The sequence below is a fragment of the Oreochromis aureus genome, linkage group 3 (assembly GCF_013358895.1).
Source record: "Oreochromis aureus strain Israel breed Guangdong linkage group 3, ZZ_aureus, whole genome shotgun sequence".
Classification (NCBI taxonomy): Eukaryota; Metazoa; Chordata; class Actinopteri; order Cichliformes; family Cichlidae; genus Oreochromis; species Oreochromis aureus.
This window is the reverse complement of record NC_052944.1, coordinates 53,007,621-53,026,411: the sequence shown is the minus strand read 5'-3', so window position 1 is coordinate 53,026,411 and position 18,791 is coordinate 53,007,621. Positions and strand designations below refer to the sequence as shown.

The 18,791-nt window shown below is 41.0% G+C and overlaps 1 protein-coding gene across 1 annotated transcript in view; it reads left to right on the top strand.

Moving 5' to 3' along the window:
- LOC116334467 (ribosome-binding protein 1-like) overlaps window positions 1–18,574 on the top strand; it is a 28,133-nt gene extending 9,559 nt beyond the window's left edge. The window contains exons 6-7 of the mRNA XM_039601016.1: window positions 110–2,145; window positions 18,491–18,574. Of these exons, the coding sequence (XP_039456950.1) occupies window positions 110–2,145; window positions 18,491–18,574 (2,120 nt within the window). The remainder of the gene's footprint in view (window positions 1–109; window positions 2,146–18,490) is intronic.
- The last annotated feature ends 217 nt before the right edge of the window (window positions 18,575–18,791 follow it).

Genomic DNA, 18,791 nt, shown 5'->3' with positions numbered 1-18,791 from the left:
ACTTTTAACAATAATAATAATAATATTTTCATGACAGTAATTCTTCACTTTTAAACCTTTGGTGTGGGAAAGTAATGCATTTAAAATTACTAATTGTATCTCCCCACAGAGACTGGAAGCAAAGAAAAAATGCAAGTTTTTGGTAAAGATCAAGAAGAGGAATCTCTGATGAGGGGAGAAAAGGTCAATGACACTTCACATGTCAGTTTGTGTCAAATAGAGGTGAAAAATGACCATGTTTCCAACAAAAATATCATGCAGACAACAAAAACTGGCACACAACAAAATAATAACCACCCAGGTAGAGAGACAACAAATAATGTATGCAAATCACATGATGGAATACAAGCACAACCTGAACAATCTGACAATAACAGCGAAAGAAGAAATTATGAAATTCCAAATCTGACTGATAATAGTGGACAAGGACATCGGCCTAAACAACACGAAGAAGCAAACACTGAAGAAAACAAAAACAGAACACAAACTATAAATGAAACAGCAGATCAGAGTTTAATTAAAGCAGAAGGGAAAAAAACTACTCATTCTGAGGGAGAAGACACAATGAAACAGAAACAGGACAATATCAAGGAAAATGTCAGTCCCACAGGATCAGAAAGAAATATGGCAAACCAAAATCAGGTTGGTGGTGATATGGATGGCGAAAAAAGAGCGAAGGAAGTTTCTTCTGCAAACACAGAAGAAACATCCCCAATGCAGCATGACAATAAGGAAAACCAGTCAGAAAAACCTATAACCACACATCAGATTGTAATGAGTGGAGGCCAAAAACAAGAGATCAAGGAAGCTGGAGAAGCAATAAGCCAACCACAAGCTCAGAACATGGATGGGAACGGAAATAATGAAACAACAGATCTACCTGGCAAAACCATAGGTCAACATAATAGCGCAGAAGAGGGTCACACAAATGAAGGGGATGCAAGGGGAAGACCCACAAATGAAGGGATTGCAGGGGGAAGACCAACAAATGAAGGGATTGCAGGGGGAAGACCAACAAACGAAGGGATTGCAGGGGCAGGACACACAAACAAAGGGAGTGGAGGGAGAAGACCCACAAACGAAGGGATTGCAGGGGCAGGACTCACAAACGAAGGGATTGGAGGGGCAGGACTCACAAACGAAGGGATTGCAGGGGCAGTACCCACAAACGAAGGGATAGCAGGGGCAGGACACACAAACGAAGGGATTGCAGGGGCAGGACACACAAACGAAGGGATAGCAGGGGCAGGACACACAAACGAAGGGATTGCAGGGGCAGTACCCACAAACGAAGGGATAGCAGGGGCAGGACACACAAACAAAGGGATTGCAGGGGCAGTACCCACAAACAAAGGGAGTGGAGGGGGAAGACCCACAAACGAAGGGATTGCAGGGGCAGGACACACAAACGAAGGGATTGCAGAGGGAAGACCCACAAACGAAGGGATTGCAGGGGCAGGACACACAAACGAAGAGATTGCAGGGGGAAGACCCACAAACGAAGGGATTGCAGGGGCAGGACACACAAATGAAGGGATTGCAGGGGGAAGACCCACAAACGAAGGGATTGGAGGGGCAGGACACACAAACGAAGGGATTGGAGGGGCAGGACACACAAATGAAGGGATAGCAGGGGGAAGACCCACAAACGAAGGGATTGCAGGGGCAGGACAGACAAACGAAGGGATTGCAGGGGCAGGACACACAAATGAAGGGATTGCAGGGGGAAGACCCACAAACGAAGGGATTGGAGGGGCAGGACACACAAACGAAGGGATAGCAGGGGCAGGACACACAAACGAAGGGATTGGAGGGGGAAGACCCACAAACGAAGGGATTGCAGGGGCAGGACACACAAACGAAGGGATTGCAGGGGCAGGACACACAAACGAAGGGATTGCAGGGGCAGGACACACAAACGAAGGGATTGCAGGGGCAGGACACACAAACGAAGGGATTGGAGGGGGAAGACCCACAAATGAAGAGATTGCAAGGGGAAGACCCACAAACGAAGGGATTGGAGGGGCAGGACACACAAACGAAGGGATAGCAGGGGCAGGACACACAAACGAAGGGATTGGAGGGGGAAGACCCACAAACGAAGGGATTGGAGGGCAGGACACACAAAGCGAAGGGATTGCAGGGGCAGGACACACAAAGCGAAGGGATTGGAGGGCAGGACACACAAAGCGAAGGGATTGCAGGGCAGGACACACAAACGAAGGGATTGGAGGGGAAGACCCACAAATGAAGAGATTGCAAGGGAAGACCCACAAAGCGAAGGGATTGCAGGGGCAGGACACACAAGCAGCGAGATTGCAGGGGAAGACCCACAAACCAAGGGATTGCAGGGCAGGACACACAAGCGAAGGGATTGCAGAGGAAGACCCACAAGCGAAGGGATTGCAGGGGCAGGACACACAAACGAAGGGATTGCAGGGGAAGACCCACAAACGAAGGGATTGCAGGGGGAAGACCCACAAACCAAGGGATTGCAGGGGCAGGACACACAAACGAAGGGATTGCAGGGGGAAGACCCACAAACGAAGGGATTGGAGGGGCAGGACACACAAACAAAGGGATTGGAGGGGCAGGACACACAAACGAAGGGATTGCAGGGGCAGGACACACAAACGAAGGGATTGCAGGGGCAGGACACACAAACGAAGGGATTGGAGGGCAGGACACACAAAGCGAAGGGATTGCAGGGGAAGACCCACAAGCGAAGGGATTGGAGGGGCAGGACACACAAACGAAGGGATTGCAGGGGCAGGACACACAAACGAAGGGATTGCAGGGGCAGGACACACAAACGAAGGGATTGCAGGGGGAAGACCCACAAACCAAGGGATTGGAGGGGCAGGACCCACAAACGAAGGGATTGCAGGGGAAAGTCTACCACATGCTTAAATGATTTTATAATGTTTTATAATGTTCTATATGTATATGCACAAAGAGATTGCAAAGTTTCATGGCGATGAAGACTCATGAAGAAAACCTCACTCTCAGTTGGGGTAGGCAGAAACTAAAATGAGTCTGCTTTAAATGTTTACAAAAAAAAGTTCAGACCAGGAAAGTCAACCTACACACAATTTAACAGCAGTATAAAGGACTGAGGTGGATAACAACAGCTAATGGGTGATAGATAGTCAAAAATATTGCCCAGGTGGAAAATGTCGAGCAACTATAAATAAATAAATAAATAAGGGAAACAGCAGATCAGAGTCCACCTACCAAATAGAAGTAAAAAAAAATATAGCAGAAAAGAGACAAGACCAAATCTCTGGTGCTTAAAGAAAGACAACAAGGAACCAATAAAACTGAGGAAATTAAGAGGTGATGACAAAAATAATTTTTTTTAGCTATCCAGTATACTGTTGCATTTAGTGGATCTAAAGTGTAGTGTTTTACAAATTTGACTAACAAGCCAAAAACCTCCAGTTGGATCTCAGAAGGAGACACAAATCCCATAGGATTTGTGTCAGAACAGGAATCTAGTGGAAGAAATCAGACAAATAAACTTTACCTACCTGCTGTTGGACCCTCATGAATAATACTTGATTTATGGTTGTGATATTGTAATTTTTTGTGTTGATATTTGACTTTCAAACTACATAAATGTGCTTCTGTAGAGTACTCCAAGAACCCAGCGGTGTGTAGGTCAAGTGCTGCGTTCACTGGGAGTGGGATAACTGTGAAAAAACAGAAAATTGAAAAAAAAAAACCAAAATACAGCAGACTGCAGTAGACACGTTTCATTGTTTTTAACCCTTGTTGTCACTTCAGCTCTTTGTATGTTATGAATTTTTTCTTCTCCCCGGCTGATGTGGACCGACAACAACAAAAGCCCACAGTTGTACCAGATCCTTATGGTCTGCCATTCACTGCCAGAGGATTTTTCTTTGTGTGTGTGTGTGTGTGTGTGTATGTGTGTCTTTGAAGACTATGTAATAGTGTTATCCTTTCTTTTTTCTTTGTAATTATTTGCCAAATCATTATATAAACTGTAGGTTCATACTTGCTTACGAAATAAATCTAAAGATTCATGTAAATTCGTTAGTCTTGTCTTATTGTTCAAACACTCTAGGTGCATTTCAGACTATGAACAAATACATTTTCTTTTAATTTAAACTTTTGTGTTTATTAGATAGTCATGGTCCAATCAAACTACCATTAAAGCTCCAAGGCTTCTGAACTCTGCTGTCAAACAGCTAACAGATCATCTGCAGAGGAATGGCTTATTTGAAGAGTTTCAGTCAGGTTTCAGAGCTCATCACAGCACAGAAACAGCTTTAGTGAAAGTCACAAATGATCTTCTTATGGCCTCTGACAGTGGACTCATCTCTGTGCTAACTCTGCTAGACCTCAGTGCAACGCTCAATACTGTAGACCATAATACTCTATTAGATCAATTAGTGCATTGCTGTATTGATTGCTGGGCTTTTGTTTATTACTTTTGTTGCTTTTCTTGTTTGAAAATGGAGAAAAACAACATGGGTCAGACTTTTTAAATCTGTTTTAAGACCCCTTGACTGATGCTGTTGTCCTAGTCTTAGTGTACAGATGGATACTGATAATGAGTTTTCTTTGAATTTCACCATGTTATATCATTAATTTAAGTTTAAGTGACTCTAAAAATCACATGATTGATGGCTCTGGCAATATTTTGTACACCATGGCTAGTCGGCAGTTCAACAGCACCGATTACGCATGGAATATAATTGTTACAATGCGTCGTGTGTATGTTTGCACTATATATACATCTGATTTATGGCTATAGGGGCTTTTTGTATTCACTGTTTTAAAATTAACATTTCAAATATTTTGCTTACTTTCTTTGATGTTGTTAGTCTTAGAAGCTGTTATTGAGTTTGCTTCAGCTGGGCCAGAAATGTATTGTTGTTGTTGTTGTTATTATTATTATTATTATTATTATTATGTATTCACTTAATCTGACAAAATTCTTGACACTCAATCTTCACTTAGATACCTTTGGTGTAGCAAAATATGCTAAATAATTTATAATTGTAACTACTACCATCTGTTTCTACACAGAGAGATCGAAAAGTTCCCTAGAGATGAAGAATCACAGAATAGAAGCCTGGATAAAATATTCTCTTTTGCTGAAGAGCCAGAAAATGAAGAAAAAATGGCCCACCCTGTACATTTTCTTGCTTTATCAGAGCTTCATTTTCTGGCTCTTATTATTATTATCATTATCATTATTATTATTATTATTATTATTATTATTATTATTATTATGTATTCACTTAATCTGAGAAAATTCTTGACACTCAATCTTCACTTAGATACCTTTGGTGTAGCAAAATATGCAAAATAATTTATAATTGGGATTATTGGGTGTCTTCATTTCTGCACAAATCATTTGCTGTCTCTCTGAGAAAGTTACGCTGAAACCAAGCACACCATTGTTTTTCTTGTGACATTACCAATAAGTTTGATGTGTCACATGACCCTCTTCCTATTGAAAAAACAAAAGTTGTATCCAAGATGGCCGACTTCTAAATGGCCACCATGGTCACCACCCATCTTGAGGAGTTTGCCCCCTCACATATACTAATGTGCCACAAACAGGACTTTAATATCACCTACCAAAAGAAGAAAGTAAAAAAACAGTAGAAGGACAAAAGGCTAAATTACAGATATTTAAAGAGAGAAAAAATGATTGTGTTTTGGGGTTTTTTCTTTTGTTTTTTGTATATTCAGTGGACGGTTGCAGTTACTGGGTCCATAGTGTAGTGTCTTGCAGATTTGCTTAACAAGCAAAAATCCCAGTGGGAGATACAAACCCCTTAGGTCTTGTGTCAGGATGGACATCCAGTGGAACAATCTGAGGTCTTTGTATGTTAGAAATGTGTTGTGCTCCATAGGTCTCATGGACCAACAACAACACCCACCCACCATCTCTATGGTGTGCCAAAATGTTTTGTGTGTGTGTGTGAAAGTGTTCTTTTTTTTTTTTAATTCTTTTCAGAATCATTATTTTAATTGTATCATGTTTATGAAATAAATCTAAATATTCCTCTGAATCCCTTAGTATTGTTTTCATATTCAAACACTCATACTAATGTCTTTTCACATACTACTACTACTACTAATAATAAAAATATATGAAATATTTTGATGCTAGCTGCTGGTATTCTGAAGTATAGACAGATTTTTTTGAATTTCATTTTAAGTTTGTGCCTTTATTAGATTGTGACAATTAGGTGAAAGGCAGAGAAAGTGAGGGGTGGGGGTGACATTCAGGGTTAATGGAGAATCCACACGTCTGTATTGAGCACAAAAATAATGCATACATTTCAAAAAAATCTAAATACCAGTTAAGCAATAAAACCTGAGAAACATTAGTGTGATCCTGGCACACACAGATTCCTGGGTTTCACTTCAAGAGCTGATCGCTCAGTTTGGCTACATATGTTGCTCCAGCTCTTCTCCAGGTCAGCTCTCTGCCCACACTACTGCACTCCTCCCCCGCAGCTGAGCCACAAACCACACTTCCCATGAACAGACCAAGTTTATTCTTGTTTTTGTTTATTTTTATTTTTTTTTTTTAAATATTAAAATGAATGATGCATTATTTAACTTCAAGTGGCAGCAAAGGATTTACATGTGTAACAAATTTTGTGTTCGCTAGACTTCACCACTTCCCATTTTGATTATTTCTTACATGTTTCTGTGATGTAGTAAATCTACTAAAAATGAGCATTACACAAGTTTCAAAACCTTTTTTGGAAAATAAATCAAATATTAGGTTTTTTTTCAACAATTTTTATTTTCCTTTTTTAATTTCAATAACAAACAAACAAACAAAAAAACATATTCTTTATTTGCACACCAAACCCCACTCCAAGCACTTTCCCATTACCCCTTGTAATCTCATGTGATCTTGTGAATTTTGTGAGTCCAGGCAACTTACCACTCTTACTAGATCCCATCATGTCATCTCAACAAGAACAAATTAAGTTGTTGAATTTCATGCAGATCCTACATGATTTAATTACTTTCACCATAGAAGCATGCAATGATTTTGTTCAAATTACAAGTTAGACTTTTGAAAATGTAACAACTACCCAATTTCATTTTTTCAGTGTAGCTACAGAGACAAAATGTGAAAGTTGTGTTACTGTTTACTTTTTAAGACCTAATTGTAATGAATTAATTTTGCGTTAACTTTGTTTTAGTAGAAAGACATAGGAGCAGAACCATGCAAAGATAAGCAACATGTAATTACACGTTTATAACATGTGAGAGCTTTGATTTAAATAAAATTGAAATTGGATGACAATGTGCATAGACACTCTACTAAAAAAAAAAACATAAAAATTGTTAAAATGTTACAATTTTAAGAAAGCAATTTTTTAAAATCTCCTTTACATATCAAGTATGGATTTTAGTGGGTTTTGTCAGGATAAACTGTGTTTCAGGCAGATTTTAAACCCAAAATGTAGGACTGCAGAGACAAAGGGCAAACACAAGAAGAATGCCTTATAACTGGAATTTACAGAAGAATGCAAAACAAAGCTGGGCTTCAGCCAGAAATGCAAAAACCAAAACCATGGAACACAAAAATATAGCTTTTTATTAAAAATGTAATATGTGGGAGAACACAACAGGGAACTGAGGAAAACTGAGTGATTAAATATACACACAAGATAAGAGCGACACAGCTGGGGAAACAGAAACATTGGCAAAATAATAACATATCATGACATGAGAAGACCTAATTTAGCTGTACACAGGAAATACGGAAGAGGCTGTGAAAAAATAACAAAAGACAAAACCAAATCACCAAAAGCAGAATACTAAAAGAAAATATTTAATTCAATTTAATTCACTGTTCAATTCAACATTACAACAACAGTCACCACAAGGCACAAATAAACATGAACTGTTCAGGCCAGATGGGCCACTGTCCATTGCTCTCTCATGCTCTCACTTTCTGTAGCGCTGCTAGTCAGGTAAGTCAGGTTGCACTTTAATTGAAGGGTGGGGTCTGCAAAGGGCCATTACTTTAAAAGGCAACATCAAAGCGGCTTGAAATTGACATAGCATCCCTGTGAGTTTGTATACTGTCAATATAAACTGCAGTTAGTCTGTGGAAAGATGAATTTTCCTTTTAAGAGCATTCTGAAGTCATTGAAAGAGTATTAACCAGTTTTATTTTTTACAATTATTATAGATGTTTTAAGGCTGTAAAACCCCTCACTACACACTTTATACACTTTTCTCAGACAGGCATGAACATTTTCACACTTTTCTCTCTTGTTTAAACACTATCAAAGTTTAAAGCTTCATAGAAAAATAAGTCCAGTATTATAGAATGGAACCAAAGATTGAACCCTGTTTTCAGGACCAGAACATGGGAATAGACCAGCTGTGAGAGAATTTAACATTAATGAATCAATGGTACGGAAGTACAGGAAGCAAGAAGAATGAGTTGAGTAAAGTTTGACTTATCTCCCTGTTTTAACCTCCTAAGACCCGAACTCTTCCACGGCATGCATTTTTAATTTCTCTTTGATATTTGGGCATATTGGGGCCCGATGAATGTAAAAAAGAATTACCAGATTTATTTTTTTTTACCTGATTTTTGTTTCTAAGGAAAATGAGAGCCACATATGAGGATATTCGTTTAATATTTCGATAGAACAGTAGCAGTATAATGTCCTTGTACGTGGATATCAGGCCCTTGTAGAGCAAAATTGAATATTTTGGTCTAAATAACCCAAAATGTGATGTCCACATATGTGGATGCCAGGTCCTAGGAGGTTAAATAATGCGTTTTATTATGCGCCTTATGGTCCAAAAGATAATAACTTCTACCTTCCTTTAGAAGTCTGACTTTTTTATGTGATGGTCAGCATCCTCCTCTGAGTGCTACCCCAGGTGCCTTTGACGGTGCAAAATGTTTCGTCAACATTGTTGGTTTTTGGGGGGAGAAAACTGACAAACATACTGTACAGCACTTCAGAGTCACACTGATAGTGATCGAAGATTTATGTAAACATGTATTACGACCCGTCTAGGGCCAGACAATAACATGAGTGAGGTACTCGCCCCGCCCCAAGACCCAAACAGCCACAGGAAACAAATCCGTTCTCAGTAATGTGATTTATTTATAAAGTGGAAAAAAGAGGAACAACAAAACGGGAGTGTCAACACTTCAGGGTGAGCCAAGGCCAAAATAATAAACAAAAACAAATCTACACAAATCCCGCACCCCTGACCTTACCAAAACAAAGTCAAAAATAAAGACAGAGTCTGACCTCCTTAACTAATTCAAAAAAGGAGAAAACTGGTGATCAAAAGACACGGCAGCTCATCCCTACCCACTCCACTTCCACAACTTTCAAACAGCACTGCAGCCAGTGGCTGCCACAGGTACACTGCTGGGTTGTGAGGGGAAACGCGAGGACCTCTCCCACCGTGGCATTCCAGCCTCCTTTTAATGAGCGGGTCCTCCAGCTGGAACCAGTCACGTCAGGGCGGTGTATCCACGCACCAGTCGGAGCAGGGCCCTGGCGCAGCTGAATTAACATAAACAGATACATTACCTGCACAGAACAAACACATGAAAATGCAAGTTCGTAACACCCCCTTCCATAAGAATTCAACAACCCTCCTATTGTTTAATTAGTCTGTGGAAACATGATTTTCCCTTTAAGAGCATTCTAAAGTAATTGAAAGAGTAGTCCAGAAAATGAATATTCACCAGGCTTTTACTTTGAAATCCAAAAGAAGATAGGCTTGATATTGAGAGGGCACCACCAGAGTACAAGGGTGTGTCATTTGGATCTAACATTGTTGATGCATTAAATTGCATCAACAAGACTAAATGACTAAATGATATTTGTTATTATGTATGTATGAAAGGGAATCAAGGAAACTGGCGGATTATAGGAACCACCTTCGTTTCAACCTAAGATGCAGACAAAGCAGAGTTGTTCCTAAGAGCTTGCGCCTTGGATCCACTGTCAGGGGACACAGAGCAGACTTGATTCTACAGAGAGCACAGAATCACCTTCTAAGTGAAACGATAAGACAGGTCCATTTCACTATAGATGCGCTCCAGATCAAGATCAGCCAGACTCTGCAGGAATTGGAAACCCTTCTACCCTCTCCAGTCTTAGAAGAGGTTCACAAGTTTGTGGACAAGGCTCAGCGGGCCCAACACTCTCAAGGAAAAGAAAGACAACGCAGGAAATTTCACACCTTGCTTTCAAAACCCACACTCCTCAGTCTGAAACCACACAACTCAGAGAAGAAAACACACCTGAAGACAGTCGGGAGAAATGGGTAAAGAACTTTTCAGACCGGAATCTCACTGACCCTGAAAAGAAGGTTTTAGCCAAAGGACTCAATTTCGCCATTTCTCCGCAACAGTTGCCCATAGTGGACCTCATCACAGCCACAGAAACCGCCATACGGATTAATAAATTATCACAGACCGAAGCAGAGCAAATCAGGATGAAAGTCTCAGCCACCCTCTCCAGTGCCAAAGTCCCTCCGTCTAACCTCACACTACAAGAAAAGAAGGCCGTCGCTTCCCTGAGCAAAGACCACAACATCACTATATTACCAGCGGATAAGGAAGGTGCACCGTGGTCCTAAACACAACAGATTACCACACAAAGATCACTACTCTCCTCAGTGACAACAACACCTACAAAGCTTTAAACGAGACCCCACAAGCAGCTACAAAAAGAAAGTTATAGCTTGCCTTCAAGACCTTGAAAAGGACAAAATCATTGACCGCCTCAAATATCACCGCCTTTATCCAGGGGATGCCATACCCTGCATTTATGGACTTCCTAAGATCCACAAGGAAGGGGTCCCACTCAGACCCATAGTCAGTAGCATAAACTCAGCCACTTATAACATTGCGAAACACCTTGCTACCATCCTGGCACCTCTCGTGGGGAACACCCCACACCACATCAAGAACTCCACCGACTTCACCCACAAGGTCCAGAAACTTACCCTGGATCCAGATGAAACCATGGTGTCCTTTGACGTAGTCTCTCTCTTCACTTGCATACCCACCACGGAAGCAGTGGAGACTGTCAGAAAACGACTACAAGAAGACAGCTCCTTGGAAGACAGGACCAACTTCACACCCGATCAGATCTGCACACTGTTAGACCTCTGCCTCACCACAACATACTTCAAATACAATGAAGGCTTCTACAGACAAAAACATGGCTGTGCCATGGGCTCCCCTGTGTCACCTATTGTAGCCAACCTTTACATGGAGGAAGTGGAAAGGAAGGCTCTTGGCTCTTTTAAAGGGAGAGTACCCAGTCACTGGTACAGATATGTAGACGACACCTGGGTCAAAATCAAGACACAAGAAGTGGAATCCTTCACTGCGCACATTAACGCTGTGGATAAAAACATCAAGTTCACCAGGGAAGACACTAAGGATAACTGTTTGCCTTTCCTGGACTGCGTTGTGCACATTGAAGAGAATGGCAACCTCAACTTTGAAGTTTACCGGAAGCCCACACACACGGACCAGTATCTCCTCTTTGACTCCCATCACCCTCTGGAACACAAACTTGGAGTAATTAGGACCCTACACCACCGGGCAGAACATGTTCCCTCTAAGCCTGAAGGGAAAAAGAAGGAACACACACATGTAAAGGAAGCACTGAAAACATGTGGTTATCCTAACTGGGCATTCATAAAGTCAGCAAAGAGGCACAGAAAAGAAGATCAGACACCAGCGAGGGAGGATAAGAAAGACAGACGCAACAACATTGTCATCCCCTATGTAGCCGGTGTATCAGAGAAACTCAGGAGAGTTTTCTCCAAGCACGACATCCCAGTGTACTTCAGACCCAGCAACACACTCAGACACAAACTGGTTCACCCGAAGACAAAACTCCAAAACACAGACTGAACAACGTGGTGTATGCTGTACAGTGCAGCGAGGAATGCCCGGACCTCTATATTGGAGAGACCAAACAGCCACTTCACAAACGTATGGCACAACATAGAAGAGCCACCTCCACAGGACAAGACTCAGCAGTCCATCTGCATCTTAAGGATAAAGGTCACTCTTTCGAGGATGGCAATGTTCACATATTGGACAGAGAGGACAGATGGTTTGAAAGAGGAGTGAAAGAGGCCATCTATGTCCACTGTGGCGACCATCTTTGAACAGAGGCGGTGGTTTACGACACCAACTGTCTGCCATCTATAATCCAGTTTTGAGTTCCCTCCCCAGGCATATAACGCCCACTCACATCCTGGGCCATCTGACCTCAGGAATTCACATGATAGGGTGGGGCCAGGTTTCACAATGAGCTCACCCGAAACCCTGGCTGATTGGGTCCCACACCCGCTTTCACACCTTGGCGCATGTGATTAGAGGATCACCAGGGGTCCTTTGTCCCTCCTTGGGGGATACTCCCACTGGGTTTAAATCTGGGACTCTCGGCCATTTGACCTTAGAACTGAAGAAGCTTCTCGGATGAGAGGTGAAACGTCTTCAAGCAACTTAAAGAAGTCCAGACGCTTTTCTTTGCAAACTCCTTTGACTACGATGACCTGGATGACTGAGAACCTTCACAGTCTTTGTAGAAATTCACTCTTTGGTTGGTGTGAGTGGTCTTGCTTATGCAACGCAGAGTCACATTGTGTCCCTCAAAAACAGGGAAAACTGGACTCTCTAGGATCACAGAACCATCTGAATAAAAAGCAAAATGTTTGTTTGTGTTGCATGAGTTACCTGCTGTTGGACCTCCTTTTCAATAACACCTGTTTTTGATACTGCAGCTTTAGTCGTTTGTGTAGGCATTTACATTAACTACAGAAACTAAGCATTAGTAACATTTCCAGTGTACTTATCATGATACACTGAGACTTGTTCAAAAAAGCCCTCTGATCCTGGAGGCACAGTAAAGAAAAATAAAGACAAAAAAAAAGAAAGAATTGTGTCAGGTTTGTGTTACGAAATAGGTTGTATATTTTTAATGTCTATAACCCTTCTTAAGACCATATTAGACATTTTTAAGGTATTTCATTATTTTTTCTGACAATTTCACCAAAATAGCTATTTTTCCATTTACATGGAGAGAAAGAAGCATATGAAGGATGAGTCTGAAAAAAAGAGAAAGAACAGCTCATTACAGAAAGCAAGAAGTCTGAAGAATTACAGAAGAAAGAGGATAGAGATGGAGGATGCTGACAGTGAGCTTAAGTCACTAGATAAGAACACAAAGTGCAAAGACCAATGGGATACATGGATCTGGAAAACATAATAATGAAAAGCAGAAACAAATTCTCAGGGAAAAGACATACATATGCAAACCTTCGAATGGCCACTGAAGAACTTTTGCTTTATACTTAGCAGGTAAATGTCAAAATGACAGGCAGGAAAACCAAAGTAGAGGAACAGAGGGAAAAATCAGTTTGCACGTGGCTGAGATACACAAACAGAAAGACACGATCCAGAGAAACCTCATTTAGAGCAAATCCTGGAAACCATGAACATTTAAATACAACATATGCAACACACTTTAAAGGAAAATTTAAATAGTTCAACATTACGTCACGAAGTTTGCTAATGTCTCAACAGCAGTTTTATTAATATAGTCTGCATACTTTTAAAATCTTTTAAAATTTTTACAATAATCTGAAAAGACAACTCTTCAACTGCAGGAATGTCTTAAAGACATAAAGACCTGGATGGCCGCTAACTTTCTGCTTCTTAATTCAGATAAAACTGAGGTTATTGTACTCGGCCCTGAAAATCTTAGAAATATGGTATCTAAGCAGATTCTTACTCTGGATGGCATTACCTTGGCCTCCAGTAATGCTGTGAGGAACCTTGGAGTCATTTTTGACCAGGACATGTCCTTCAATGCACATATTAAACAAATATGTAAGACTGCTTTCTTCCATTTGCGCAACATCTCTAAAGTTAGAAATATCCTGTCTCAGAGTGATGCTGAAAAACTAGTTCATGCATTCATTACTTCCAGGCTGGAGTACTGTAATTCTTTATTATCAGGATGTCCTAAAAACTCCCTGAAAAGTCTTCAGCTGATCCAAAATGCTGCAGCAAGAGTCCTGACAGGGACTAGAAAGAGAGAGCATATTTCTCCTGTTTTGGCTTCCCTTCATTGGCTTCCTGTTAAATCCAGAATTGAATTCAAAATCCTTCTCCTCACATACAAGGTCTTAAATAATCAGGCCCCATCTTATCTTAATGACCTTGTAGTACCATATCACCCTATTAGAGCACTTCGCTCTCAGACTGCAGGCTTACTTGTTGTTCCTAGAGTATTTAAAAGTAGAATGGGAGGCAGAGCCTTCAGTTTTCAGGCCCCTCTTCTGTGGAACCAGCTTCCAGTTTGGATTCGGGAGACAGACACTATCTCTACTTTCAAGATTAGGCTTAAAACTTTCCTTTTGCTAAAGCATATAGTTAGGGCTGGATCAGGTGACCCTGAATCCTCCCTTAGTTATGCTGCAATAGGCGTGAGCTGCCGGGGATTCCCATGATGCATTGAGTTTTTCCTTTCCAGTCACCTTTCTCATTCAGTATGTGTTAATAGACCTCTCTGCATCGAATCATATCTGTTATTAATCTCTGTCTCTCTTCCACAGCATGTCTTTATCCTGTCTTCCTTCTTCACCCCAACCGGTCGCAGCAGATGGCCCCGCCCCTCCCTGAGCCTGGTTCTGCCGGAGGTTTCTTCCTGTTAAAAGGGAGTTTTTCCTTCCCACTGTCGCCAAAGTGCTTGCTCATAGGGGTCATATGATTGTTGGGTTTTCTCTGTATTTATTATTGTGCTATCTACTGTACAATATAAAGCGCCTTGAGGCGACTTTTGTTGTGATTTGGCGCTATATAAATAAAATTGAATTGAATTGAATTGAATTCTGTTAATAATTTTATTAAAGGATGAAACACATCAATAGCATTCACTAAGAAAGTGTTACAGGCAGGCAGAGATGGGTGTTGCTGATTGTCTGTAGATTTTATTATTAAGAGGTGAAGACAGTTTCAGTGTAATGCAAATTATGCACAATAGCTGACAACAAGCACTAAAATAAGTTGTCCTAAAGTTTGTGAAAATATAAATATAAAATAATATAAAGATGATTATTTTTACAGCATTGTTCTGTAAATACTTCCTGTTAATGATTCCCTAAAAGAGGACACTGTACTACATTAAAGTCACAGCTCGGCATAGACAGTAATAGTTGGGCCAGGATTTTGAAGTCATTGGCCTTCTGTGGGTGGTTGAAGCCCTTTTTTTACTGGTCATCTAGCCTAGCACACCTTGCACTCGACTGCCTCCTGTGGGTGGTGGGCCTACAGGAGGGTGTGTCCCCTGTCTCTTATCTGGCGCTAATCTTGGTACAGTATATCACCTTTACGATTTATTTTAATACTCTGGTTCAAAAGTTTTGCACTGTGAATTGGACACATATCAAAAAGCTGTTAAATGTCATGCAAATAAGTGCCTGCAGTATTTACTTATATAGTTATAGGTGGGAAAACTCCATGTGCTGACAGGTAGGAAAGAATTAACAGTAACAGGTCCTATGGTGCCCCCTTCTGACTAGTAAATAGAATAGAATAGAATAGAATAGAATAGAATAGCCTTTATTGTCATTGTACAGGGTACAACGAAATTGGAGTGCCACTCCCTTGGTGCAAAATGCAATAATAAATATAAATGTAAAATATAAAAGGTACAATAAAACAAACGTAAGTACTCAACAAAAGTAAGTATGATATTTACAGGATAGCAGCATTAATATAATGACAGTATGACAGTATGAATAGCAGCATAATATAATGACAGTGACAGTATGGTATGGCTAAGCAGGTTCAATTGTTTTTGTGCTTATTTACAACGGTGATAGCTCTGGGAAAGAAGCTATCCCTGAATCTGTTTGTCCTGGTTTTATGTGACCTGTATCGTCGGCCTGACGGTAATAGTTCAAACAGTTGATTACTGGGGTGAGAATGGTCCTTGATGATATTGCCAGCTCTGCTGAGGTACCGAGAGTTTGCAATGACCTCCAGGCTGGGCAGAGAGCAGCCAGTGATCTTCTGGGCTGTGTTGATGACCCTCTGCAAATACTGTCACATTTTCAGTTTATATGAGGCCAGAGTTTAATAAAGCAGCTCACTGGTGCATGGCTGCAGTATTTTATAATTGTGGTGGTTACATGATGAAAGTACAGTCTCTTATTTATATGTAATCCATTATAGAAGGAGCTAAGAACAAAAACTAAAGAGAAAAAAAGCAGGGAAAGTGAGCTACAAGTACCGTAGCGATGCTAATGAACGTTTTCAGTGGTAGTGTGTTTTCTATATGTCTTGTTGAGGTAAGAGGAGATGCAAAGGCTGTTATCAATGCTTACATAGCCCGCTAATGTATGAATGGTTATTTTGCTATTCACTGGCTGTGAGTTATAGTACATTGTGTTTAGTGATGGAAGTGATATGTATGTGTAACCTGAACAAAGGCTGAGGTACCCTGGCCACTGCGAGCCAATGTTATATATATTTATGATGGTCAATGTATACTTGCTAAGGTTATACTTTTGACTATGTATTGACAGCTGTTATGCCACACCTTACAAAGAGTTGCTGGTTCTGATGAGAGGCGATTAATGATTTCTTTCCTTGTTGATGAGCAGAATAAATCCTGCAGTTCATGATCTGTGCCTCTTTATTTCAATACACAGCTGCGGGATCTAGGATCGCACCCCTCCCAGGCACCTGTCACACCGGGGGGGGCAACACATACTGCAGAAGTGTGTCCCTGAAAACATTTTAGACCAGAATACAAGTGTGGAGTACCGCTTTTTACAGCTCTGTACACAACATTGAACAGAGTAGATTTTAATAGTCTGACAGTTAGATAAGATCTGAGCAGGCGCTGTTCAAGTTATTTGAATTAAGGACTTGGCGAGCGTGTTCAACTGGTAACGTACTGATTGCAAAGTGAGCCAACACTTTCTCTAGAACATGCCTCAACACAAGGACTCTCGACTCACTGTTTTTCTACACGGTAATCATTCTTCAACTGACACACATCACTGGAGGTAATGCATCCTCATAATTGATGAAAACAGCCAGTATACTTTTGATATGTGCACTTAGGATGCACACAATGTCACAGTGTGTGCAAAGTATTATTAACACCTCTGTTTAACACATGTTGCGTAATTAGCACTATCATGTCTGTGACACTGTCAACAAAAACTGATCAGCAGAGGTGGCAATAGTGCAGATACTACTGGTAAAAACTACTTCCGTAAAAGTTTAAGTACGGATTCATTTTCCTTAAAAATTTACTCAAAGTATGAACGTAAAAAGTAGCTCTTTGGAGAACATTTCTACCAGCTATTTTTGGACAAGGATAACTGAACCTTATGCTATATTAATTTAATAACAAAATTAATTAATAAATGGGAATTCAAAATTTACTCTAATTTTATTTTAATTGTATTCAGTTTTAATCGGTTACGTAGAACATGAATAGAGAAAAAGAAGGAAAATGAAATAATATCTTTATTTTTTTATGTCCACATTGTTGAGGTTGACTTTGCCTATAAACTGGAAAATAAGTAAGGATCAAGTTAAAGCAGGATTCAAGATTCAAGATTCTTTATTTGTCACGTGCATGGTTATACAGGTATAACATGCAGTGAAATGTGACCTGATACGCTCCTCGACTGTGCAAAGAAAGAAAGAGAGAGACAGACAGAACTTTATATACAGTGAATGAGTATATACAAAGAGGACATTATGTGCAGCAAGTGGGTGAGTTATGTACATTATATAAATAGAAATAAAATAAAATAAAATAAAACAATCTGGAAATTTACAGCTTGTGTACATTGCATTATAGTGTCTTGTGCTGTAGTGAGGCCAGAAGGGTCAGGATGATGTGAGAATGTGGTAATGAGTCCTGTCTCAGTCACTTATGGATGATGGATAATGGGCTTGTAGTCTCTGTGCTGACTCCTTCTGAAGTCCACCACCAGCTCCTTGGTCTTGCTGACGTTCAGCTGGAGGTGGTTGTCCCAGCACCACGATACCAGAGTCTTCACTTCGTCCATGTAGGCCGCCTTATCGTTGTTGGAGATGGCGCCCAACACCACTGTGTCGTCAGCGAACTTCACAATGGTGTTGGAGCCGTGGGTGGCCACACAGTCTGAAGTGTAGAGGGAGTAGAGCAGTGGAGAGCGGACACACCCCTGTGGAGCTCCCGTGTTGATGGTGATGCTGTTGGAGATGCATCTACCAAACCCTCACCACCTGAGTTCTGCCAGTGAGGAAGTCCAACACCCACGCACACAGACGACTGTTAAGTCCCAGATCCCTCAGCTTTGTGAACAGTCTGCTGGGCACTATTGTGTTGAACGCTGAGCTGTAATCAAAAAACAGCATTCTCACATAGTTACCCTGTTTCTTGTCCACGTGGCTAAGGGTGGTGTGCAGGACGTGGACGATGGCGTCCTCCGTGGATCTGTTGGGTCAGTAGGTGAACTGGAGCGGATCTGTGGTGTCTGAGATGGAGGAGGAGATGGTTTTCTTCAACAGCCTCTTGAACACCTTCATAACCACCGAGGTCAGTGAAATTGGCCGGTAGTCATTCAGGCATGAGGGCTTGTTGTTCTGGGGACAGGGATGATGGTGGATCTCTTGAAACATGTGGGGACCACAGACTTCGCCAGGGACTCGTTGAAAATTGAAGTGAACACACCTGCTAGCTGGTTAGCACAGCAGC